At 39.4% G+C, this 26,674-nt stretch overlaps 3 protein-coding genes across 3 annotated transcripts; 1 reads left to right on the plus strand and 2 right to left on the minus strand.

Moving 5' to 3' along the window:
* The first annotated feature begins 5,579 nt into the window (after nucleotides 1-5,579).
* On the plus strand, nucleotides 5,580-12,442 carry slc35d1a (solute carrier family 35 member D1a). Its single transcript, XM_010791158.1, has 12 exons — nucleotides 5,580-5,803; nucleotides 6,080-6,113; nucleotides 6,209-6,295; nucleotides 6,377-6,444; nucleotides 7,557-7,628; nucleotides 7,798-7,866; nucleotides 8,113-8,215; nucleotides 8,956-9,048; nucleotides 9,942-10,009; nucleotides 10,284-10,362; nucleotides 10,447-10,529; nucleotides 11,103-12,442. Exons 1-12 carry the CDS (start codon nucleotides 5,580-5,582, stop codon nucleotides 11,206-11,208), a joined length of 1,086 nt encoding a protein of 361 aa, XP_010789460.1. The 3' UTR covers nucleotides 11,209-12,442.
* Nucleotides 12,443-12,928: 486 nt separating this feature from the next.
* On the minus strand, nucleotides 12,929-18,227 carry LOC104962683 (transmembrane protein 205). The gene is made up of 4 exons (XM_010791138.1): nucleotides 18,101-18,227; nucleotides 16,794-17,006; nucleotides 15,571-15,734; nucleotides 12,929-15,485 (listed from the first exon to the last, which is right to left on the minus strand). Exons 2-4 carry the CDS (start codon nucleotides 16,891-16,893, stop codon nucleotides 15,183-15,185), a joined length of 567 nt encoding a protein of 188 aa, XP_010789440.1. The 5' UTR covers nucleotides 16,894-17,006; nucleotides 18,101-18,227; the 3' UTR covers nucleotides 12,929-15,182.
* Nucleotides 18,228-18,753: 526 nt separating this feature from the next.
* Nucleotides 18,754-26,572, minus strand: dhcr24 (24-dehydrocholesterol reductase). The gene is made up of 7 exons (XM_010791159.1): nucleotides 26,556-26,572; nucleotides 25,991-26,042; nucleotides 22,176-22,439; nucleotides 21,950-22,093; nucleotides 20,366-20,563; nucleotides 20,100-20,278; nucleotides 18,754-19,844 (listed from the first exon to the last, which is right to left on the minus strand). The coding sequence occupies exons 1-7, from the start codon at nucleotides 26,570-26,572 to the stop codon at nucleotides 19,691-19,693; spliced, it is 1,008 nt and encodes a 335-aa protein (XP_010789461.1). The 3' UTR covers nucleotides 18,754-19,690.
* Between the last annotated feature and the right edge of the window lie 102 nt (nucleotides 26,573-26,674).

Below are 26,674 nucleotides of genomic sequence, written 5' to 3' on the forward strand. Positions count from 1 at the left end.
TTGGTTACATTTCAGAAAGGCTACCGCTCTAAATATCCCACAGTCACTTGTTAGACCAATGAGAGTGGAACGTTGGCACCCGATCCCGCCTCTTTTGCCATCCTAACCAATCAGTGTTGAGCAGGAGAGTGGCTGACCGCCCACCTAGAATCGCTCACCTATCGCAGAGAAGGGGCGATCAGGAATCGATGCAGTTTCCCCACATGCATTTCCCTGCGGTTAGCGGTAGTTTAATTAAAAAGTGAGCCATATTCTTTTAGTTTAGATATCGTGACCCTCTGGATCTGATCTCTCCAGAAACGATGGATCCGCTTTTGTATTTAGCCGGTCTGGTCGTTCTTTTTCTGCTGTGGATCAAAGTCAAAGGTCTAGATTACGTGATCGTCCACCAGCGGTGGATATTTGTGTGTCTGTTCCTGCTGCCGCTCTCCGTTATATTTGATGTGTATTACTATGTGCGGGTATGGATTATTTTCAAGATGTGCTCTGCGCCCAAACTGCACGACCAGCGAGTGAGAGACATCCAGAGACAGGTGAGCCGTCTCATCCTCTGTGACTGTGTGTTTGTGCACAGGTGCGTGTGGTAAGATAATCATTACTATGGTCTTAACATATTCCATTACAGGTCACAGTCCTGAATTGTCTTATTGTCTCTTAATTGACTCAATTAGAAGTACATAAATATCATCAGTAATATTTACTTCAACTATCAAAAGAAAAAGTAGGCTACTCTGTTCACCAAATGTCTCTTTTCTCAGTAGTATGAAATATTATTCTGTTTTTATCACCAATATATAAATGTCACATCACTTTAAGGTTTGTCAAACTGGAGCCAATTGTATTAACTTTTTTCAAAAACTGGAAATTTGTAGTATATTACAGCATCATATCATATTCGCTTATCATGGGTGTGTATATGTATAAAACGTAGATAGAAAGTATGGGTGCTAAATAATTGCAGAACAGTAAAAAGTAAAATATTTGCCTCCAAAATGAATAGGAGTAGAATGAAGCGTAAAATGGAAATACAAGTGTGTCAAAACATTTTTCATTCCACCACTGGCAACAAGGATATGTGTTATCAGCGGTTTTGAAAAAAGAAAAAAACACCAAAAGTCACGGGAGGTTACAGCAACAGAGATTCAATTAAATTACCTAAACTGAGTTTTCTTAATCACCTTTATTGGTCAAACATTGCTCTCACTCTACTCCTAATAAAGACTGCAGCTAGTAACATGGACCACAAAGCTGGACAAGGTGACGAATAGACAAGTATACCCCATAACATTGTAATACTATACCAGTAATGTATAGTGGTATTTGTTAATCTAAATTAGGAGTATCATTGGCATGTTCAACAGGGGTTTATAATTATAGTGTTTAAAATATGATAGACTGTTTTCAATTATGTTAGATATATGGAAGCTAGGACACTTTGTTGGCAGGGCATTGTGATGTAAGAATCCATGGCTTTATCTCTGTTATCTTATCAATCAATTATTACACAACAAGTGTTTCATGCACTTACTCATTTACCTGCTTTTATGCAACTGGAGGATGTATTACTTCTAATGCACACAGTATCAAACATTTCGTTTGAACATGCTTGTACTAAATTATCGTAACATACATTTGATTTATTCATTTGATTTATTTAACACCAATATACAGGGCCGTAATGCTCTCTTATTAAACACTGAGAGCTATGGTTGTCACAAAATATTGGTAATGCTGTGTATCCCCTATGTGTTTGTCTCTGTCTCATGTCTTATGACACATTTCAGGTGCGCGAGTGGAAGAAGGACGGCAGTAAGAAATACATGTGTACAGGTCGCCCCGGCTGGCTCACAGTTTCTCTCAGAGTTGGGAAGTACAAGAAAACACACAAGAACATCATGATCAACATGATGGATATTCTGGAGGTGGACACCAGGAAGCAGGTAGGAGGATTCGGCAGGATTTGTGTCTCTAACGTCAGCATGATAACACTGCTAAACTGTTGAATGGTTGCATGGTAAACATTATATCTACTAAACATCTACAAACTCAAAGCTCCACTTTGCTTCAGTATAGCAAGAAGCTACTCACACAAAGAGGGACGTCACCTTAACTGAACAATAAAGACAAGGACGCAAAACTTAATTTGAAGGGATGCTCTGCCTAATCCTTTGTATTCTACTATTTTCTTCCAAAATACATTTGGCTATAGCCTGGGGGTTTGTTTTAAACCTCTGTGATCGTCCGACTTCATCTGTTTTTGGCCACATACATTTTCTGTAAATTATTGATACCATGTTCCCAGATCTCAGCATTTAACCGGTGTTTTGATTAAAAACCAATAGAAAGGATCAAAACATCAATTTTCCTAAACAACAGAGTAAGTTATTTGCTGATGGTTTCTAAAAACCACATAATGTTTGTTCTAGGGTAGCTTATCTACGACAGGTGCACGTTGTGAAACAGTCTTTTTTAGTAGTCATTTTTTATACAATATATTCTTTCTTTTTTGGGGGGGAGGACAGTATGAACAAAACAAAAATTGTAATTATTCACTTTTCAAGCTACTACTCATTAAAATGAACATGGCTGGATGTTTGTTGTCAGCCTGATGGGGTTTTCTTTACTCAAGTGATCTTTGTTTTTTAGGTGGTGAGGGTTGAGCCGCTGGCCAACATGGGTCAGGTGACCGCTCTGCTCACCTCTATTGGCTGGACACTGCCAGTGCTGCCCGAGCTCGATGACCTCACTGTGGGTACGTTATTTGTATAACTGTGAATTATTTTCTGGAGAACCATCAGAGAGCGGCATCATCTGTGATCGGTTTCTAGAAATAGAGGCACTGATGATTTCCACCGCTCATTGTTCCGTGAGGCAGATGCTGCATCTCCTCCTTCAATCACTGCATCCTGTTGAGAGCAGCAGCGACTTCTCTAATCGTGTTAGAGGATTGATGCTGTCGCTCAAAGATGAAACTGGGAGGAAATGGCTGCAGCTTTCGAAGCACCCCTGGATCGAGTTTCATAATGGATTTCCTGATGCTATAAACTGTGCATCAACAATCTAATGTTTTCCCATCAGGCCGCGGTACATTCATTTATCCTGATGTTTAACCAGGCACATACTGTACAGACTCAATCCCAGCCAGCTACGCTAGTCTCTGCTTTTGTGTTTGCCTGCTGTTGCTTCTCACCTGGCTAGATATTGAATTACCAAGAATAAATATGTTATTCTCTCTCCTCTCTCAGGTGGTTTGGTGATGGGTACAGGCATTGAGTCATCCTCTCACATTTACGGGCTATTTCAGCACATCTGTGTCGCATTTGAGCTGGTTCTAGCTGATGGCAGCTTAGTACGCTGCACTGAGGTGAGTATTGAGTGTGTTGGATGTGCTTCTGACTCCAGGGCTGCAGTAGAAAGTCACAAGACTTATGTCCTATGTCTTTTACGGACTTATTTTCCTTGACGGTACTTACACTGTTAGGATATATAGTTATACGACAGAATTCGCTTTTGACGTGGGTCTGCCATGTTGAAACTACATGCTCAGAAGCAGAGCCGGCCCGACCCATTAAGCGAGATAAGCGCCCGCTTAGGGCCCCGCAGCCACTAGGGGCCCCCTAGCAAAAAAATAAATAAATCTCAGTACACCGTCGCCGTGATAAGTATGTTTAATTAATTGTGTTAATATGCCTAGATTGCCTACTCTCAAAGTCATCTATTATATTATTGAGTCAATCATATAATACATCCACCATGCTTTACCTGAACCTCATCATGACACTAGAGAGGACGGCAGAATTGTAATTTCCCGTGTTCAGTGAATGCAACAGAGGCAAGACACCAGACCAACCAGAGAGTTGAATGGAAATAATCTGTTTTATTGGCTGACAGGTACCTATCCTGTGAGCTGTGACAATGTTTAAACTGTCAGTCGGACTCAGAGTTTTTGAAGATGGACATAAGAACATCTTTTCTTGTCAGTAAACTTCCAAGATATGCGAACATGTAAGCAAAGCATACATTACAGCTACGTTGAAGTTACTTTGAATCACGGGGGTAAGCTAAACCGTTAGCAAGTAGCTATAGCTAGCCAGATATATTAAATAAACACTTAGTAATACAATCTAAATGTAATGTTTTTGAGCGTTACCTGGTGATTTCAAGAAAGCTCTCTGGAAAATGTTGACTTACAGTTCGACATGAAGCTAGAAGCTACCTTACAGTACACAGTTGATACTGAGTTCTGTCAGTTAAAGTGTTTCATAGTTAGCTTAGCTAAGCATCAACCTAGCACTCAGTATCAACTGTGTACTGTAAGGTAGCTTCTAGCTTCATGTCGAACNGTAATGTAACCTCCTAATGTAATGTATACAGGGTTCCCGCGGGGTCTTAAAAAGTCTTAAATTTGATAATATGAATTTAAGGCCTTAAAAAGGTCTTAAATATGACCAAAAAAATAAGAAAGGTCTTAAATATGATTTAGAAGGTCTTAAAAATGATCGGATTTGAAAGTTACTTTTGTGTTGAGATCACGTCTCAATGTGTTTTGGGGGAAATGTCCGGGCTGCAAAGTAACCAGTACGGTAATAGCCTTTCAGTTCCCCCCAACAATTTGTATTGAATTAAATCAACATGGAACCAGTAATCACTAACTTTGTTTCCCCCGGCCCCTTATTGGAGAACACCCAGCTAGTACCCTAGCAACCAAGCTTCAGCTTGCGGCAGTCAGAAACTCATGTATCTTCGAATCTACTTCCAAATTAATATGGGGAAGTGTCAGTTCAACCATATTTGGTTGGAAAACAGCAAATTTAGTGCTTGGTTGAAACCAGTGGAGGGGAACGTGTTTGAAGCCCGCCGCACCATTTGCAAAAGAAATAAGCGTTTGTTTTGCTAATATAGCGTTAGCTAGTGGAGCGTTAGCTAGTGCAGCAGCTCCCGCAACAACACCGGGGGACCTCCGGGCGACGTTTGGGTTTACGTCAACCCTAAAAGCGAAGGTGCTGTAGACGCTAAATACCGTGGCTAAACACCAATCATACAACAGCAACGATGAAATAGTGTAGCCAATTTAATTTAAGGGGTAATTTCTCAAAATGTTCCCCGTGTGGTTTATTCACCATTACAATAGCCCCACCTAAAATAATTTCCACCAGCCGCCACTGCAGTAGACGATGTTGAACCAAACTCTGCCATGGGGAAAGTGGCCGCCTGTTGCACGCCCAATGAGGGCACGAGATACATTTGTGCGTGCACGAGATGGAAGGCTGACGGACAGGGCGGCAATCCAATCCGTTTAGGCGGGCCGGCTAAACGGATTGGTTGTAGTTTTTACAGTATTACGGGTTCCACAGATGAATTTTTTTTATGGATTTTTTGTCAAAGCACTTGAGATGTTCATTGCTATTGGGATGTTAAGAGCATTCCATGGAATATAACAAAAAGTGTATCTCGAGCCGGTTTCTGAAACTTACCTACCCCACCTTTAATTAATACAGTGTAAATTGAATGCTCTCTGATGTTCAGACTTGAGGAGGAAGTTGTGAAACCTCGGTGTTTGTGTGTGTGTGTGCGCGTGTATGTGCGTGTCAGAGAAAGAGAGAGAGAGAGAGAGAGAGGGAGGGAGAGAGAGCCAGTTGAAGAGATGGCAGAGGAAGAGGCGACTGTCAGAGAGGAATGAGAAGTCTTCGGGGATGGCGGACAAACCTCTGACGCTGTTTGTGAAGCTGTTTGCCGCTGGATTTTACGGCGTGAGCTCGTTTTTCATCGTCGTGGTGAACAAAAGTGTCCTCACCAACTACAGGTAACGGTAATTCGTAGCGAGTTGAACAGTAACGGTTAACTTGCTAAGCTACCTTGTTAGCTAGCCTACCAACTTGTGTCGGCTGTACAGCGATGGAGCTTGTTGACTGACGGCAACTTTTGGCTAGCGAGATTGTATACAAAACTACATAGGATATACATTTAAAGTAGCATTTTAGGAAGCTAACTCTAAATTATATATTTCAACGTGAGTGTGTTTAGTGTGTTAGCTACAGTATGCTCAGCCTGTAAGCTGTTCTCAACTCTGCTGTTCCAGGTTCCCTTCTTCAATATGTGTCGGAATAGGACAAGTAAGTTGAATGTTTGTTCCCCTCTTTTGTCACGATTTCACAATTACACATCAACCCCTTAAAGCAAAGTAATGTTCTGTTGAATGTGTGTGCAGATGTTTGCCACAGTGGTTGTGCTGTGGGTGGGCAAGGCTTCGAGGGTGATCACCTTCCCTGATTGTGATGAGAGCATACCTCGCAAGGTGAGACCATCTGTCCATTCATCGAGTATTAAGTTCACCATGTTCAGGACAGTTTTTCATTTATGTGTACCTCATTTGCAGACGTTTCCTCTACCTCTCCTTTATGTGGGAAATCAAATCACTGGTCTGTTTGGTACCAAAAGGCTGAAGTAAGTTTGCATCTCTAAACTAATTAGGTCTGAATTATGGTTCGAGGGAGTAACATTTACTGTCATGAGCTCATTCAGATCAGTTCATCATTGAAGCAATTGGGAAAACTCAGATCAACAATGACAGTACACGCAACAGTACAACAATGTTGGTGAATAAAAAGTTGTGTATATATGGGAGTTAAAAAAAATAGAATTGGATAGAGAAATGCTAAGCATGAGTAAAAAACGTAAAAGTAAAATAGGTGCAGAATAACAATTACCTCCTGTCCAAATAAAGGATGTTAATAGCACTAGGGACACTTTTAAATATATTGCACTTTGACCTGGGAACCCTGTATCTTCTGCCTGAAGGGAGAAGATCAAATACCTCAGAGGTTGCTTTGGGCTCGCTAACATCAATCATGCCTCCCTGAAAGGGGTAGTTTGGATTTTTTTAATTAGGGTTATATAATGTACTTTCCTATAGTCAGTGTATTACCCCCAGTTTGGAAAATAATGATACATTTGTACCAGCACAACAGCAAAGTGTATTTTAGCCGTCTAAAGAGAAAGAGAACCTTAAAATATCTCTATCTGGTTAAGTGTAAACTATATTTAGAATGTTTTCACTGCTTTATCTTGCCACCAGTCTACTTTTGACCAAAACAGTCATTTCACTGTTAAAACACCACAGGCAGCAATAGGCAAACTACTGTGTTATGCGGGGGTAAAATTACTGTTTTGGTCAGTGGCTATGAAGAGAGCATAGATGATGGCTTCAGTTACCTGTTGAAAGGACTGTCTGATGGCAAGGTAAAGTGGTTAAAGTAGTCTAAATATAGCATTCTTGTATTGGTAGGTCGTTTTTTTAAGTATGTTAACTACACTGTCAGAAGCAGGACATTGCTTAACTTCTGTGCTGCTACCCCTACCTGTTTCTCAGAGCCTTGCTACTATAGGTAAAACACAGATTTTTGAGTACCTCATAAACCCCCACTTCAAACAATCAGAACTATCAATTTCACAATGTAACCGAGTCTATGTTGACATTGATATTGCCATACCAGGTTTCTATTGAAAAGCTTAAAGAAACAAACCAAGCTAAAGCCATGTATGTCCTCTTCCACCAGTCTGCCGATGTTTACTGTCCTCAGAAGGTTCTCCATACTGTTCACAATGATGGCAGAGGGAATGCTGCTCAAGTAAGTGTGCATGTGACAGAAAGCCCACTTTTCTCTGATCATGTACTTGTCTTTTACTCGATGGGATACCAAGACTAGTCGCGTCTTTGATCTATATTTGTGGCTTTAATTTACAACTCACAGCAACCAGATAGAGTTTCATTGCTCTGCTGTCTTTAACCTTTGGCAGGAAGAAATTCTCCAGGCCAGTCCAGCTGACAGTATTTACAATGATCCTCGGGGCATTCATAGCCGCAAGGTAAGTCTTCCTACATCCAGGTGTCCCGGCTGTTAAAGCAAACCGAAATTACCTTCACTACAAAGGGTTGTCCTGCCCTGACATATGTCCTCACTGAAGTTATATTGTCTTTACAGTCATTACACACATGTTTATCTGTAATAAAAGGAACCCTGCTGAAACACAACATGCCCAAAGCTACATTTTTACTGACAACGTTCCATTTATCTCCTCAAAACTTTCTTTGGTTTTCTCTCACCTCTATAGTGCCGACTTGTCCTTTGACATGCAAGGCTACGTTTTCATTCTCATGAACGACGTGCTGACTGCAGCCAACGGTGCCTATGTCAAACAAAAATTAGATGCAAAGGTATGTGGCAGCTCCATCTGATGAATAGTAACCATTGTTGGGCTGAGGCTGTTTTTGGCCATGAGCTGATGTTGGTGAATGTAGAGAACCCAAACTGTCCTTCAGTGTCTGGCTTGAAGGTACTCGCTGTACCAGGAGTCAGTTATTTTCATTCCCCACTACATTGATTAGATTGTCACTGTTTATATGTTTTTGTAGAGAAAGTGTCCCTGTTTTTCTATTTGGTTTGCATGTCTTCTTGCATTACTTTGAACAGTCAGGCTAATTTCAGTTTGACTGTTGGGTCACAAATGTTCAGTAGCTTGTTTTAGTTAGCTTCTTATATCACATGAGCATACTGCTCAGTTCTCACATTTCAGCCGACGCTGAACTGGATCCAGATTTAGTCTGTGATGTCTATAGAGCACCATCTGCTAACACAGCACAAGGTGTGTGTGTGTGTGTGTGTGTGTGTGTGTGTGTGTGTGTGTGTGTGTGTGTGTGTGTGTGTGTGTGTGTGTGTGTGTGTGTGTGTGTGTGTGTGTGTGTGTGGGACTGAAAGATGGAGTCACGTGAAACCAAATCAGACTAAAACATAGAGGTTCCAGGTAGTCCAGTGTGCTGGTCATGCATGACACATGTATACTAGTTAGTGAGGAATGCTCTCAAAGAATTGTGAATAACCCTCTCTGTTCTGGCTCTGCATGTTTTTCATGTTCCTGCTGCTCACTGCTCATCTGTTTCCATGCTCTTTCTCACAGGAGCTGGGGAAGTATGGATTGCTGTATTATAATGCATTATTTATGATCATTCCTACTATAATCTTGGCTCATTTGACTGGAGATATTCAGAAGGTACGCAGTTTGACTCTATATTTCTTCTCTATCTGCTCTATCTTTTATTATCTTTACTTAAAATCCAAAATCACAGAAGATTTATTCATAAGATTTGTGAAATGTAAGTGTTTGAACTTAAACTACCAAGTTGAGTCTTTGCAGCTTATATAGTTGTAACTGATGAGGTTTAATGCTGAACTATACTGAGTGCACATACGTAGTCCTGGGCGTGTGCTGTAAGTATGTGCTGCTGTTAGTTGGTCAGTGTTGGCAGAGACCTTCTGGTTTGCCCGGCAGCCAGAAAGGCACAAAGCTGCCATTATGCACCTAGAGTTATTACAGCAGCGCCTACAGCCTCCTTTGACTGGAAAACCTCATGAGATGCAGACTACTACCTTTTAAGGCCATTGGAAAACTCAGTGTTGAATCTTTAAGAACGTAATAGATGATGCCATCAACTTCCTAAAATGTGATTAACAACTGCGCAGCACTTAGTAAATCTTTATTTACTAAACACCAGACAGACCTATAAGGAAGGACTTTTCGTACTAAATATCCTGAATATTTTAGGCTAAGATCATTTTTGTATCGGGTCAGAATCAGAAAACCTTTATTCGTCCCACAGAGGGGAAATGAACATTTGTTACAGCAGAAAAGAGCCAAAGACAGCTTAATGTTTAACAAGAAGTATGCATACAAAAACAAAATATTAAAGATAAACAATTACACAATTTACAAAATACACGGCCTGTAACAGTTCTGAAGATGTAGCATCCATATTGCACAGTTATTCACGGAATATATATATATATGTATACATAGTTGCCTACCCTTTTTGATATGTTTTATCTGTATATGTGTATTTGGACCTGTTGAGTTCTGCTGTTTCTTATGCTGTGCTTCTCTTTCAGGCGGTGGAATATGATGGTTGGTCAGATATGTTCTTCCTCGCCCTGTTCATCATGTCTTGCATCATGGGGTAAGAACATTGGACAAAGCTTCTCTGTGTGATGTGCATGCTCGCGCAAGGGTTGTGTTTTTTGTGCCAGAATTTGAACATCTGGATTATACTAGATATCTGTGGCATCACTATTATATCAGTGACAGCTGGATCCTAGGCCAAAGCTCCACTTCCTTCTGAAGCTCACAATGACTCTTTGTTTACCGTTTCGCTTTAACACATTGTGAAATCTGACTTTATGCTTGAGCAAGCGTTGAGTGATGAGTAACATGACACCATTGTTGTTTTTCAGGTTCGTTCTGATGTATTCCACTGTGCTGTGTACACAATACAACTCTGCATTAACAACTACCATCGTGGGGTGCATTAAGGTAAACAGCAGACAAGTGTGATGTAATGGTGAGATGCACGGTAAAAAAACATTTAGCCTTAATAATATGTTCCTAATTTTACAGAATGTCCTGGTGACATACATCGGGATGGTGTTCAGCGGAGACTACATCTTCTCTTGGACAAACTTCATTGGTTTGAATATCAGGTATATAAGGATCAAATGAATGATGAAATGTCTACATGTTTTTATACAAGGATGGATTTTTCTCAAATACACCCAGGCACTTTTTCAAGTGTTCTCGTACTTCACTCCTCTACACCAACTACTTAGCTACATACTCAAATATCTCTGGGAGGATTGCCATTACATTTGTCATTAGGAACGTTCTGTGAGCTAGTTGGGGAGGGTCCACTAGTATTGAGTCAGACTTGGTCTCCTTAAACTGGGAACGCCTAAATAATATTCTCCCACAGATATCACTTATACTAAAGTGCCAATCAGCTGCAGAAATGTATTAGTGCAAGACGGATCTTGTTGGGAAGTATGATCCGTTTTATGAATGAAGATGTGTTGCAACATGTTCATGCTGATTGAAACAAATAACCGTTCTTTCAAGTCTCACATTGCCTTACACTCAGATAAAAAGGTTTAGTAGCCTCTCTCTCCCCTCACTATATGATGCTATCCAGCCTTTCAGAAGAATAAAACATTATTGTCCATATGGTGTTCTTGTGCAAGTGTTAGTGTTCTCACTCGTGGTTGCTGTGTGTGTTGCAGTATTGCGGGCAGCCTGGTGTACTCCTACATCACTCTCACAGAGGAGCAGTCGAACAAAGCAAGTGAAAACACCAAGCTGGACATCAAGGGCAAGGTGGTCGTATGACAAAGACACTGGATCTTATAGTATTTTCTGCTGATCAACGAAATAAAAGCTCTATTTTTTAGTATGACTTTTATTTATGGAGTATTTTAGCAGGAAAGTCTTTGAACGGTGTTGGGGTTAACTTCTTTCTGTCTGTATGGAAATGGAGCCTCGCCATCACCGTGACTGTCAGTTGGTTTTTAAACGGTGTTTTCTTTTTAAATATTTGTATTTTGATACTGTACATGTGAGCATTGAGAATAAGGGAAACATATTTATTATATTAGAACATTTCCTCACACTTAACAAACTTAGCGTTAAACGTTGTGATGTTTCCTGAATGCAGGAACAGCTGGAACTATCGGTTACTTAAAGCATGGTTGTGTACTGATTGAATCATGGGACTTTTAAATGATGGTTATTTTAAAGGCACAATCCTTATCTTGTATTGCCTTCTCTGTTTTGCTGTTTACAAGGAATGTAACTTTAGATGCCTTCTAAGCACAGTGAGATGCACTGACACTGTCATTATCTATTGTTTCAGTATTTAGTACATTCCTTTTAGCACATACACTGTTCTAAGCTTGTTACAGACAAACGGTAATGACAGTGATCTAACCTCATCCTTCAAACAACCAAAGTGGATTAGCAGTGGGCTGTTGGTTCCCATTAAGGATTGTGGCTTTAAATAAATGTTGCCGTCTCCTTTTGGGAGATATTTTATAATTATCGTTTACATTTTTCTCCCTCAGTATTACCGAATGTTAGTTGTGGACTCTCCATGGCTGTAACTGGTTCTCTGTATGCAGAATTAACAAACAATTGTTAATAGTTTGTTATTTGTACAAGGGGATCCATATGTTTTGTTTTTTCTTGACACAATGTTATCGCACTTTGAACTGAGGTAGCACCTGCAAAGGGGTGAAACTGAGTTGCCTCACCTCCTGTTACATCCATTATTGAGATTGAGATTATTGTATTCTTCCGAAATGTACATTTCAGGTTTAAAAGTATTACAAGAGATAAGTGTTTTTCTAAACCTTTTAATAGTCAGGTACGAGCGTCTATCTTTTTTTTTTAAACCTTTTTTATCTACACCATTTTGTATTTATTACTTTTTTTTTAGACTAATATTCATTTTGTAAGTGGAGTGGCTTTTGAATTGGTGATGCTGTTATCATCTCAAACACGGTAACCATGGATTTGTAGCTGAAACACAATGATGTATTTTTACATTAAAAAAACTCTGACTTGACATTTCTGTTCATGTTTTGATTTCAAAGGTAGAATTCGACTGTTGCTAACTTTAAGTTCTCCAATGCTCTGTAATGTCCAATGTAAGTCCTGTTCAAATGACTGATTCTTGAAATATTTCGTAATTACTGTCAAATGTCGCACAACACAGGATAATTCAAAACAGTTCAGTAACTGAGCCTCTGTGCTTGAGCTTATAATGATCAACAGTAGAGCGACAGTTCCCCCTTCTGTTAAAGCTGGCAAATCATGACATCACATAGATCTGCAGGATCAAATGTGCTTCAAGAGTCCCTCTCTTCTCAAAGTTGTACACCAGGGCTACATTCAAGCTCTTATAAAGGTTTTACAAATGTACCCTACACTTATTTATAGAAACAGTGAGTGGAAGAACATTTTAATTTATGTTTGTAATGCCACTTTCTCCTGCCTTGCTTTTTTCCACCACTAGGAGTCACTAAAATCAAATGTTAAATCCTACACATCATTCAGTTTTCTGGCCCATTTTATATAAACCAACTTCCAATATTCAACATATGAACAGATGATGTATGTGAATTCAAGGCTGTTACACTGACCCTCTCCATACACGCATACTATACGGCTTTACATTTAATAAAATGTTCTTAAAATATATGCAAAACATTCTTTAGGATTTAAAGCTTAAAAAAATGTAATCTTAATAACTCGCTTTTTTTATGTAGCATACTGAAAAACTGAGCTACAGCTACATAGAAGAATGTGCTAATTTTGTCAGTTTTGCCCGAGGCAATATTTCAAATTAATAAACATTAAAATGGGTAAAGCACCAAACATAGGACATATTTAAAAAAATAAAAATAAAATTGAAACCATTTCAAGGCATTTATGAAACAAACCTAATATCATACATTAAATACAGCTCATGGTGTCTGCCCTCACTGGTCTTTAAGTTACTTATACCGTGTTTCCACTGTGCCGTACTGCTTTACTCGACTTACATTCATTACACAACATAAACCATTACCACAAATACATGAAGAAAGTGGCATAAGTGTCCAAAGATTAAAAGAAAAATATCTTCGAAAATTAAAAAATATATAGCTTGTGTGTTTTGCAAAAAACTGTGATATTGTGTGAAATTGATTTGCATTCAAATGTTATATTAATTGAAACTGGGTGAGATAACAGGAAACAATAAAAAAGTATGTGTACAGTTTAAAATCAGTAAATATTGCATTGTTTACGCATAAAACACTAGAAAAACCGGACAAATCGATAGAAGAACCTAAGCAGGTACAACAAGGAGAGTCCATCATACATTGAGAGCTTTGTTTACATCATTAGACCACAGATCTGTGCACAAAACAAACATGATAGAAAGATATTCAAGCTTTGACAAAAGAAAAAATGGTGAAACCTGGGAAGTGTACAGCACAGAACACTCATGTGCCAGTACTACTAACAAAAAAAAAAGAAAAAAGGATTTGGCTTCAATTCTTACCATGGCTGCATCATTTCCCCCACAGCTGTTCGAACATATTCAGACTCAAGCTATGTGGAGTCTTTCGGGAACAAAGCTAAACACACTTGAGGAATTAAAGATAAATACCCGACGGCTTTGTAAATCTTTAAATTCCTTCACTAGTATATATAAAGATATGATCAGTGGAGGCTGGCTTTATTAGTTAGAAGGGCTGAGTGCAGACATTTCATTCAGGTCATTTCTAAAGAGCCCTGGAAGGACCTCTTCCTAAACTACACACAAAAAGTAACGCTAAGTGGTATTGTAGAGGAAAGCAAAAGAAGTTCAGAAAATAATTCCCACTACGTTTTTCTGGGATCTCCATACTATTATTATCACTACAGGTATTTGGTTGAAATAGACCCACATCATCTCAGCAAGTCTCAACAACACTAGACTAACCTGTGGGGCAACCCAAAAAAACGTATGGCATACACCAATGCATAATTTACAAAGCAATACACTGAAACATTTGATAAACACCAACAAAAATCCAAATTCCAATAAACAAATAAATAACCTTTATGGTGCAAGTGTGTTTGTGTTGGTCTAAAGCAGTAATACCACATAATAAAAAGGTTTGAACCCTTCTCTTTCTAGCAGCAAGCAGCTAGGAGAGCTAAAGATAGGTAACATTTCACTTTATGGCAGCTCTTCAGGTGAGCCAGACCAACCTGCGCTACTACACCGTTACGTTTTCAAACCGCACCCAAACAGGAGGAGCAGGACCGAGGAGCAGGACCGAGCCGCATGACATAAATGTGCCTCTCTTTTGCTAAATAAGATAAACAGAAGCAACATATTTGGCTATTTATTTTCTCAAAAGGTGTCTGGTACTGCATTACAAGGTCTTTTTAAAAACGTCCCTCATGTTCCAGGTTCCTGAAAGGTACCACATTTATATTGGTGAAGGGAAATATCAAGGCAGTAGCCAAACTAGGTGAAAGGTGAGGCATTACTCATGGCAACTGATTTGTCTTCCTACAACCTTTAGCAGAGACATGCAGCTTTAGTGACCCTGATTTGATTGGCAGCTGCACCATTATATGAATCCCCAAGGCACATGAAGCTTACCTTACTTTGTATCTCATAACTTAAAGGCAGAGAGAGAAAGATATAAGTATTAAATGTATAACTTATTGCTTCAATACAAAAAATAGAAGGGCTTAAATTTATAGTGGTGAAATGGGAGTGACTATTATTCAGAGATGTAACAGTCCAGCTGCTCTCTGTCAGTTTAAAGTTTGCTGAGGTTCTCAGCCATGTAACAGAGACTGTAGAAGTTGCAGCCGATGCAGCAGAGGTTACAGAGGGAGGACAGCAGTCTGTACAGCCACAGGCGACTGCTCAGGTGTCTGTATTTCACATCTGTCTCACACAACTTGGCGTAAGCTTCGCGGTTCGATGACAAGCCGATGTCCTGTCCCAATCCGCACGCCTGCTCGATCAGGTGCATATCTGCCATGATCTCTGATGTCATTTGTCCAAACCACTGAGCGTTGACAGCTGAAACTGTCACCGACACAAAGAAAATGAAGATCTGGTGGGGACAGAAGAGTCAGAGATTAAAAAGATATTCAGAAATTGGTTTTATGTGATTTTATGTTTTGGAACAAGCAACACACCTGGAATGCTTCTCTTTCGTCCAGCAGGTCGCTGGGATGATACACAGCGTAGATAGTGAGGTTAAAGAAGGCACAAGCTGAACCCAAGTGGAGATAGAACGGTACAAGACGACTCTGGATAAACCCATAAGTGTGTCTATTCAGGTGGTTGTCCATCACAAAGCCTGAGCAGAAAAAAGGTCATTAGCACTGCTGGGAATCTCTTATTTCCACAAGAACAATATAACACAAACACAAGGTTTAGTTTATTAAAAAACTATGACTTAAAAGGTCCAATGTCATGCTTTTCCAGTTATTAAGGTTTTTATGCATGTAAACGGTCTGCAGAGTCAAAACCCTCAAAGTACACCCTGTAGCGAGTAAAACTCTAACACAGAAAATACCTCCCCAAAACGCCTCGTTGGAGATACGTCACTGTCCATTGATTCTTCCGGGTAACTCATGATGTCATGCGTTACCCGGAACCAAATGGACCAATCCGTGGAACCGTTACGTTACGTCCGTGGAGCCGTTACGTTAAGCCCCCGCTGATTGGTCCAAATTGACCAATCCACAGACTTCCTCACACACACACTCAGTGCATGCAGCTCTGCTGATCTCTCCTCCCTGGCTGCAGGCTGATAACAGATAGTTGGGATCGCGGCGAAATTCTCTCTGCAGACCCATTCTCACAGCGTTTATCAACCTTTTTCTTACTCAATATCACACTGTTCTCACAGGGAGGGTGGGGGCTGGAGCTACTGGAGCTACAACGAGCCGTTAAAGGCAGAGAGTGAAATTCAGTGAATACACGTAGTTTACAGAGATGCTGTTTGAGAAACCAATGTGAGTTTGGAAAATTGCACAATATAAATCTATTCTAGTAGACCTCAACAATGGAATTATGATCAGTGGAAATGGCCATGACATGGGACCTTTAAGTGGACCTTTGGTCATTGGGGACCAAGCTCAAACTAAAGTAAGTCAGGGCCGAGGCATAAAATTGTTTGCTCAGATACAACTGTGGTCCTGCTTACAATTGGCCTAAAAAATCATGCTAGGTGTTCCAAGTGGATAGATCTAAATTTGAGTAAATGCATCCCGAGATGTAGTCATTCAAATGATCGGGCCAAACTGGAGGAACCCATAAGTCATTATTGTGTGGTTCATATAGCATGACATCCCTTGCCTTTAACTCCAACTGTATTTTGAATCATGTGTGTGTCTGTGTGCGTTGTACCAACTTGAAATGAAGGTGACCCATATCTGCATCCCCCAGTAGGAGGAGAGCAGCACCAGCTGCAGCAGCTTGACGGTGAGCGTGGGCTCCGTGTCAGTGGACATGCTTCCTCTTCAGTCTCTCTGGTCTCCGGTCTGGACTCCACGGTAATCTCCAAGAAAAACACCAGCGTCCAGCAAGGCAAGTGATGCTCGATACTTAACTCCAGTCAGAGCCTCTGCAAACATAATCATAAGGATAATAAGGACACATGCTTTCTTCTCCATTCAGTGATATGGAATAGTCGGTTGAAATTAGCAGCAGCACAATTCAACAAAATCTGTTGTTTTTTATATTTGCAATGTTATCCTTATCTGTGTAAACTGCCAACAAAGAATATCGTTTTTTATTACGTGTGCTTGTATGTATCTATTGGTTGCAATCTTTTCTTTTGTCTTTTTCTCTTTCCCATCCTTCAAAATATCTTTCTCTTTTTCTATTGGATAGAGATATAGCCTACCCTGGAGAGTGCCCTGATCAAGCGTCTTTGGGGGTTTATTGCACATCTTCTTTATATTTTCTGTTGTTAAACATATATTTATTCGTAAAGTAAATAATAAAGAAACATGAAGTAAGCTGAGCAAACTGGGTAAAAGTGAAAGTGGGTTGTTAAACCCAGTCACTTGCTGATATGCAGACTGAAAGTTTGTGTACTCATCCACACCTTTAGATAAGAAATGCACACATATTGCTACTGGCTCAGCAACAACTTCCCTAATAAAAAACTTACAGTTTAGTGTTGTATTTCTTTCATTGCTGCGTTAAGTGCCCCGTACACGTACACGGTGTACCCTAAATAAAGCGGGTTATTGTCTCGACTGTACGCATTGTGTGGACTTATATCAAACCAGTAGGGAACTGAAACTGCATGTGTTCACATCGCATTAAAACAAACTTCTAACAGAAAGGAAGTTAACTAAAAGTTGGCAGGCTATAAACATACGACAGTGTAACCGACAGCTGCTCCCCGTGTTACTAACAAACGAAGCAAATCTCTCAAAGTCACCTTTGCGAAACAAATAGTCTCGAAAGTAACACCAACTATTGATATTTGCTAAGCATGCTGTAAAACCACTGAATAGTTGGCAATAATGTAACTACACTCACTAGTGTGTTAGCAGCTAATGTAAGCAACTCAATCTGCTGAAGTTAACTCCGCGAGTTAGCTACAAACTGTTAGTGTAACATTAGCTGCAGACACCAGTCCTTATAATCTTTAAGCAGTTACTTCAGACTATCACTTTATTGCATTAACTCTTAAGTACAGCCTACCTGTTTCCAATATTTCCGTACAGCTTGTTTAAGATGTTCTTCCGATCTGACAGTAGATTTACCTGCTGAAGGAAGCTAAGCTAAATTCAGTGGGGAGGGGCCATTGGTCTGTTAGAATATCTACACATTATTTCCCTGTCACCCCTCCTTGAGGAATTTAAAGTGTGTGAGAGGTCATTCCTGCAGGCACCTTCACACCTTATTTAACAATATTGCATTTTTCTTATATTAAAGGAAACCATTAAAACTCATCTCCACTTATCAACCAGTGTGTGTAATGTGATAAAAGTAATTTCAGATTAACAAAGTATATTCTTCTTCTTCTTCATTGATATAACACCTTTAAACAAGCATGCAGCCCAAGGTAATTCACATAACTTTATTTAAAATAGCTAAATTAATAACTATATTCGTATGTAATTGGAAAAAGGTGTCTTATTCCAGTGTAGTCATATAACGCCACAGTGAGTCTAGGTCTCATGATATGGAAGCTATTGAAAAAAAGTTTTAAATAAAAAAACGGTTGCATTTTTTTACATTTTCATTAAATAGAGAAGGCACTGAAATCAAATAAAGAGAGTTGTGTCTCATTGCTGGTGTAGTGTTGTCATATAATGCCATGTTGGAGTCTTTAGGTCACATAACATGGAAGCTTTTGAAAACATCGTTTTTTAATAATCAAAGATTACATTTTTCTTTAATTTACATTAAACAGAAAAAGTAATGACATCCAAAAAAAGTAAGTGTGTCCTACTTGTCCAGTTATTCAGTAATTCAAACCAAAGGAAATAATTGTCAAGAAATATCCATTTCTTTAACTATATGCAATCCCATTTAAATAAGATGTTAAAGGATACAGAAGTACATACAAAAGGAACACAAATTTAAGTTTTGCAATGTGCTGGGTGAATCTTGACAATGTTTGGGTGACAGCTGTGAGTCCCTAATACTAGTGAAGCGAAGCATGGTATTGTTCCCTAAGAACTTCAGACGTATCTTTTTTTAAATCATGAGAATTATGTTTATTGCAGATAAGAGTTTTAAATCCTTAGTCCTGGTGCTATGACATTATTGTGATATAAAAATAGGTGTCCTATAAGTGACAATATAGTTGTTTGGCATCTTTTTCCCTGTATATCTTTATTTGAAACATATATTTAATTGTATGTATAAAGATAATTAGGAAGTGATGTTTTGAGTGTATGACACTTGTAGTTAAGGCTGACCTGTTAGTGAATGGTGTACAGACAAAAATGTAAAAAATATGTAATGTACACAAAGGTAGTTATACAGTGCCTAACATACAATTTTAAAAAAGGTAAAAAAGATAACTTTGTTAAACTAAAATTTGTTTAAGGTTGTACAGAAAAAGGGAAAAGGAGAATACATTCGATAATTGTTAGCATTACAATTCTTGTGCTTTTGCTTCACATCGATATAAAAGCCTCTTTAGACAAAAACAACTAATTATTTAGCTTATAGCAGTTCGCCCAAAATGTATCTTTGTTTAAATCAATTTTTTGTAGCCGTTGAGACACACCAAATATGAGTTGACATTGCCTCAGTGTATCTGTCACACAGTGATCGGGGTCAGTGTCGGGCAGATTTACAGATTTTGTCATAAACCTCCGGGAAGGCCTCCTTACAGCCCAGTTCCTCTCTCAGTTTGTGATACAGCTGTCCATCAAACATCTCCCAGAACTCCTCTCGGTCCATGTACACATCTGCGTACAGCATCTGGAACCTGCAGGAGACAGAATGCACATGTATTAACTACGTAAGCCTTGAGAGGCAAGTGGGGAAAACAATCCTATTTATTTTGATCCTTAGGTGTTGAGGCAGTTGAATTTGTTTTTTGTCACGGTTAATAAAACCAAGTGTTTGTTGTTATATGTTATGTGAATAAAATACTAATTTCAAAAGGCTAAACTGAATCCCTACCCAATTCTCTACAATTCTTTTTACAAATGCTACATTTCCTGTATTTGTTTAGACTTACCCATGCACTTCTCGAACAAACTTCTCCAGCTGTCGTGTTGATGCTTTAGCTTCAAAGTGTTTGACTCTTGGCTCTCCATAAGCCCCAATATCCACGTACAACTCGTCCTCTTGACCCTTGGGGTGCACCATCCCTCTGCCTGCAGGCAACAGGAAGGGACACAGCCACAGAGGGTACACCTGGAATAACACAAGACACGCAGGAGTTTAACCAGGACTAATTACTATAAACAGCGGCTAATAATAGGCTTCATTCATCAGTCTTACGTCGATGTCCTGGTGGAAGCGCGTGATAGCATCCTGCAGATTCTTCATGGGTACCAGCATGTCCTGCACCACGTGGTGCTGTTCATAAAGACGTCTGATGGTCTCCCCCTGGGTGAGCTTCAACAGAGAGATCTTAGGAGGAACCATCCATCCGAAAACCCAGCGAAATATCGGGTTGTTACCAAATGGAATAATATCCTGAAGAAAGGACACAACATAAACAACAATGGTTAAATATGATACTGAGGATGCCCTTATGTGATGCATGTTGTTTTAACTAGTGCTGGAACAATTAATCAATCAGCAAATAATTTGAAGAAATGGTAGTTATTTATTAGGCAAAAAAGGCCAAACATTTGGTGATTTCAGTTTTCTCCGATTTAATGAAGAGAAAATTAAATTTGTGGGTGTTTTGGGGTGTAGAAGGGCATTCAAGATCCTATCTTGGCTTATGGAAATGTGTGAATGTTTGTCGTATTAACCCTTTATCTCAGGTTTGAGGTAATGAGGACGACAATCAATAATATTTTCAGCTCTATTAGCTAAGACAATTTCTGCATAATGATAGAATTTCAACATTAAACCTTTTTCCAGATGAGACAAGTAAAATCCAGTTGCACTCCTGTTATTTTCCAACAGAGGGCGCCCACACCTAGTGCCAAACACTCATATTTCAACATCCCACACATTAATGATGTCTATCACAAATTGTCGATTTATTCAACGCATTGGTCAGCCTTCTTTCTTTCCACTTTTCTTCTACACTGTCTACCAAACCCTTTCAAAAACACCAAAGGCCAGAGTAAGCCCCTGCAGGTATCTGTCAAACCAATACTATGCATAATTTATCACACAACTTACTGTTACAGTAAACAAAGGATGCCAAGCCCATCTCACTAATGGCTAATGGTGTGTGTGTGTGTGTGTGTGTGTGTGTGTGTGTGTGTGTGTGTGTGTGTGTGTGTGTGTGACAGAGAAAGAGCATTAGAGTGTAATAAAGCTGAGAGTGAGTGCTGCAGGAATAAGCCCTTGAACCTGATAATGAGTTAGCATTTCTGCATATCCGGTTCCCTTTTGATTTTACGTCATCAGGTTATTTTATGTGTGTTTGGCTTGTTGCCTGAATAAAGTTATGTGGGTAACGTAAACATATGAGATAGTTTCACATTTTGCTCTACAACATAAATACGTAAGAAATTACTGCAATGGTTATTTTTTTAATAGCCTTGGTTGCTAACAAGAGGCAAAATGAGCTTGTTGTTTATTTATTGTCTTTTTAACGTTTTTTACTTCTGGCAATTGAATTTGCGCTCCAAACATCTCATCACACTTATCTTGATTTTCATAATCTTTTGTTTGCCACAGAGCCTATACGGTACAAAAATCCAATGGAAAACTCACTATCGTGAACAGGGAAAGGTCACCCAATAAAAATACATCATCCCTGCAGCACTCTGTGTGATCCTAAGGGTCATGGGAACTGGTTGTGTGTGTGTGTGTGTGTGTGTGTGTGTGTGTGTGTGTGTGTGTGTGTGTGTGTGTGTGTGTGTGTGTGTGTGTGTGTGTGTGTGTGTGTGTGTGTACCTGAAGCTCCCAGAAGATGCTGCGGGTGTGTCTATGATAGTACTGTCTCAGAGGGACATATTCAACTCCAGCGGTGTCCTTTTTAAGGTAGCTCTCCACGTGTTTGAAGAACCAGGGTTTAAAGTGCAGGCCGATTCTATTAATCTGAAGTAAGAGAGAAAAAAGGAAGGTTAAATGTCATAAAACATGTGAAAATGAGTCAAATTAATGCTAACAAACACCTTACCTTATCAGGCTCAGCGTGGTCTGTCATGGTTCCAGTCATGATGACAGCGCTATCCAGAGAGTACTGGAGGCCCTCTACAAACGTGTTCTGCTTGTTCTCCGATGCTTCAGTGAAGCGTTTACAGATGTTCTCCAGGCCTCTGACCGGCTCATAGCTCAGCTTCACCCAGGCTTTAGCGGGGACTATTTTAATCTCAGCTGCAACCAGGAACCCCAAAGTCCCACAGGACCAGGGGACGGCGTGGAACAGGTCAGAGTTTTCCTCCTATGTGACAGAACAATGTCAAACTGTTCACATGTCTATGGTACATTTGTGGTTATGAATGTGGTCTCGGTTATCTGGGATTCTAATGTTAGGCCAAGCATGATGGCTTTGACAAAACCATTAGCAGACCTCACAGCATTAGGTTAGGCCCTAGGGACTGGCTGAGAATTATTAGTGGAAGTGAGGGTCAGAAAAGGGGACAGCAGTTATGTCCTTTTGTTTTCTTTTTGGTGGGGGGAGGGCAAGGAACAGTCTTTCACTTTTTTCATGCTCAAGATGTCTTCCATTCAAGCATTTTTACAGGGTTTACTGTAACAGAATGACTGAATATGAGAAACATGGCAATGGCGTGTTCATATGACACAGGAAGAAAGCTTAATAACAAACAGCACAGAACAAAGTGAAACCCATTGAGTATTTTCAGGAGTCAATAGTTATGTAAAATTGTATTTTGGTGATCTTTTGCCACGACGAACCAATGATTATATATAATTAACAACAATTAAAAGTAACGTTCCTGCTAAAGAAGCAGATAATTATGTGGTGATGGTGATGTTACCAAGGTGACCTGGTTGAATGCGAGCCTTCTGGCAACAGTCAAATCATGTTTGCTTATGAAGGTTAACTAACTGACTGAAATGGCATTCAAGTATCCAAGTGGGAGCCATGATAAGATCTGATTGAAATATCTTAAGGCCAATAAAAGGCGGATTAATGTTTCCTTTTTTCTTTTCTTTAGCCCTAGGATACATTGGAACGTAAGAAAAAGCAATCATGCCCAAAATTCCTTGTGGCAGCAACATTTAAAATGACACTATTTGGTTGTTCAGGAAAACAAACATCAACAAGGATCATGATATCTTTTCCAGATGCACTTTTAGTAGTTCATCTTCTGAGCAGGGCCGGCCCTAGACTTTTGGGGGCCCTAAGCGAGCTTTGGCTTGGGGGCCCCCCTCACTCTAGCGCGTTCTCACTACACACAACACGGAACCAACTTTTGTCTTATGATGTTAGCATGAGCACACATATTGTATAAATAAGCATGTAAACACCATGGACCTAACATCCTCAAGGGGGGGTCCTCATCTCCGCTAGGGGGTCCGGGGGCATGCTCCCCCGGGAAGATTTTTTTTTAAATAATGAAGTTAAAAGCATCAATCTGGTGCACTTTGAGAGCACAATTAAGAGATCTATGGATACATCTCTCAACATCCATATGAAACAGAACTGTAAACAGATTTTATTTTTCTTATATTTTACAAATCACTCCCCTTTTAAACTGTATTCTTGTTTTGTCATATAGTATTTCACAACTGTTTTTCATTTATTCTCTCTGGCTGTCCATCTCATAATGTTCACATAGAAACTAGCTGTCAATAGGTATATCATTCAGAAGAATTATAATTTCATGTAAAAATCTGTCACAAAAAGAGGTTGCACATTTAAATTCAGGTGTTGTTATGGCAACGTCAGTGGCCAAACAGCCACATTTACTGCTGCAAATACGTTCAAACATGCTGTCGACACGTAAAGCNTAACTTCACTATAAGATCACCATAGCCAACTCTATAGTATTACTAAAGTAATTCTCTATAGTGTGTCCCAAAACACCATAGAAATAGTATAGCAGTTTTTTGTGGTATTTCTATAGTAATTCTTAATAGTAATACTATAGTGTTTTTTCGTAAGGGACTGCTCGTGAGGAGCTGCTGTGAAGAGCAGACAGGGCTTCCGTGTCGGAGATAGATACAGTCAGAGTAGGGGCGGGTCTTCACAGAATACGTTTTGGGGAACAAAATCAAGCTTTTTAAAAGGCGAGTGGATTTTGACAGGCAGTGAGTGCTGACAAACGATTGAACGATAACAAGAACGGCTCTCACCAAGTACGACTCGGTTCCCCTCGTTCGTACCAAAGATCCGTTCAAAAGAATCGGCTCGTTCGCGACCGACACATCACTACTGGTTACTTTGCAGCCAGGACATCTCCCCCAAAACACATTGAGACGTGATCTCAACACAGATACCTTTTAAATCCGATCATTTTTAAGACCTTCTAAATCATATTTAAGACCTTTCTTATTTTTTTGGTTATATTTAAGACCTTTTTAAGGCCTTACATTCAGATTATCAAATGTAAGACTACATTTTTTCTTTTGCGACCAGTAGACTCGGAGCAAATTAAGAACAAAAAGAAAGTGGAAACTAGGAGAAGTCAAACCAGAGTCAATATCGGAGTTGCTTTGGCTGTGTAGTATTGCTAACTTAGATGTATTTAGCTTTGCCTGATATGTAACGTTAATGCAGCCTGCTCTCGCGGAGGAGGTGCTCTGTCTGAAGGAAGGGGCGGATTCTTTTTGGCTGTGGACTTTCAAATTTTAGTGCACTCGAGCAGGTTTCTGAAATGTACCTACCCCCACCTTTAAGTAGACGTTGTGTCCATGACGTCACCCATTGGATTATACTGTATTTTAATCAAATATCATAATCATCAGGGACATTTTTGGCTTTTTTTTAAATGTTGGATCACTTTGACTGTATTAATGTATATGGCGATATATGTTGGCATTATTTTTAGTTTATTTTTCGAGTTTTGGAAGTTCAACCTTAGTTACTATAATAATAAACTGAGAACCCAAGACCAAGATGCTCTTTGACGGTCTGCTAGAGCCTAAACAATGTTTGAAACTCATTCAAACTAAATTGTTTGATCCCATGGCTATTACAACATAAAGTAATGCATTATATTATAACAGGCTTTTATTAGGGTCCTGAGCTCAAAATTGTTGCTGTTACTATAGTTGCCCAGATTGAGCCCCATTGAGAAAATGAATGCAAAAAAGTGGAAATGCAAATTTGTTGCTAATCATAAACCCATCCCAGACTGTAAAAAAAATGCATTGATTATATAGAAAAAAGAACAAAAAAACTAGGGGCATAACATTCTGAAAAGTGAATGAATATTTGATGAACTGGAGGGAAGTTGGTTAAAGGTCCAGGTTGTGGAAGTCATAGCAGGCCCTTGCAGAATTGGATTATAACATTCATAACTTTATTTCCATCTCTGGTAATTACTTTAAACTAAGGATCTCCTTGATTCGGTTATCTTAGAAGGAGCTCTTCATATTGCCATAGGGAACAGGTCCTCTTTCCAGGAGTCCACTATGTTTTTTTCAGTGGATATAGTAAAATTACATCAGATTTTACATGGTCATAGTCAGGGTCAACCTGCATTCCTCCTCTAATGAAACACATACCCAACACTGTGGTTTCAGGGATATCTCATCCTGAAACATACTTGCTGTGCTAAAGTTATCTTAAAACAGAGAATACATCATCATACAAAGTATAATTTATTTTGGTTAGTTAATTTTGAATATGGGAACATTTGTTATTTTCTTTCCTCATCCTGTGAGAATTTAGTGCTCAAAACAGAGTAATTGTACAGGAACATAGCGCATTATACAAGATCATTATTTTCATCTTGTCCTTGAGCTGTTATCTGTTATCTGTTCCACCCACACCGTCTCTGCTCTGTCTCAAGCAAACCAGACCTGGAGACTGTGAGACTGCCGTGGGAGTAGGACATGTCCTTTCAGCTTGAGTCTATAAACAATAAACAGATGCTCAAGTAAAAGGAGACAACAATTGTATAAAAAACAATTATGGCTTCTGTCAGAAATGTATCGATTTAGAGCGCCAGGTGGAGGAGATCCAGAAAAAACAAAGAGATGACTCTAAAGAAGATTCCTCCGGCTCTTTAAATGAATCATGATACTCTGACCTCACTTAATCCTTCGCCCCACCCAAACCAACAATTTCCCATGCAATGTTCCACTCTTTTTTTATGAAGACTGCTTATAAAATGTATTTGTGTGCAGTGGACAACTGGGCTACAAAAAAAGCTTGTATCCTTCAACATTTCTAAACCTTTGAATCCACTAGGGATATGCTGTAATTTAAATTGAATAAGTATCCAGCCATCCAGTCCCATAGAATAAAGAACTTTTAGAGTAGGAGCACATGTTATCCTGTGTAGAGATATGAAGGAAGCAGTTACCCAAACGTGTGATCTAATTATAAATGACCTGCAATTGAAGGCCAACATCTTGACCTGACCTTGTGTCGAGGTCCATGTGTATTTTGGCAGGTGGTTGTGGGATTAAAACCTGACGTTTCTCTGATAAGAAGCATGTCCCTCCATGTGCCACGTTGCCAAACACACTGCAGAGCTGTGG

This window comes from Notothenia coriiceps, unplaced genomic scaffold (genome assembly GCF_000735185.1).
Source record: "Notothenia coriiceps isolate Sejong01 unplaced genomic scaffold, NC01 NC01_scaffold00035261, whole genome shotgun sequence".
Classification (NCBI taxonomy): Eukaryota; Metazoa; Chordata; class Actinopteri; order Perciformes; family Nototheniidae; genus Notothenia; species Notothenia coriiceps.

What these genes read in the sequence shown, in the direction of transcription:
- slc35d1a (XM_010791158.1), top strand. Translation starts at nt 5,580, where the DNA reads ATGTGCGTGTCAGAGAAAGAGAGAGAGAGAGAGAGAGAGGGAGGGAGA. An exon ending in AGTGTCCTCACCAACTACAG is followed by an intron (nt 5,804 to 6,079) that starts GTAACGGTAATT and finishes CTGCTGTTCCAG; the next exon opens with GTTCCCTTCTTCAATATGTG. An exon ending in ATCATGTCTTGCATCATGGG is followed by an intron (nt 10,010 to 10,283) that starts GTAAGAACATTG and finishes GTTGTTTTTCAG; the next exon opens with GTTCGTTCTGATGTATTCCA.
- dhcr24 (XM_010791159.1), bottom strand. An exon ending in GCTTCCACCAGGACATCGAC is followed by an intron (nt 20,279 to 20,365) that starts GTAAGACTGATG and finishes GTGTTATTCCAG; the next exon opens with GTGTACCCTCTGTGGCTGTG. An exon ending in TTTGTTCGAGAAGTGCATGG is followed by an intron (nt 19,845 to 20,099) that starts GTAAGTCTAAAC and finishes TGTCTCCTGCAG; the next exon opens with GTTCCAGATGCTGTACGCAG.
- LOC104962683 (XM_010791138.1), bottom strand. Translation starts at nt 16,893, where the DNA reads ATGTCCACTGACACGGAGCCCACGCTCACCGTCAAGCTGCTGCAGCTG. An exon ending in ATGGGTCACCTTCATTTCAA is followed by an intron (nt 15,735 to 16,793) that starts GTTGGTACAACG and finishes TTTTCTGCTCAG; the next exon opens with GCTTTGTGATGGACAACCAC. An exon ending in ACGAAAGAGAAGCATTCCAG is followed by an intron (nt 15,486 to 15,570) that starts GTGTGTTGCTTG and finishes TGTCCCCACCAG; the next exon opens with ATCTTCATTTTCTTTGTGTC.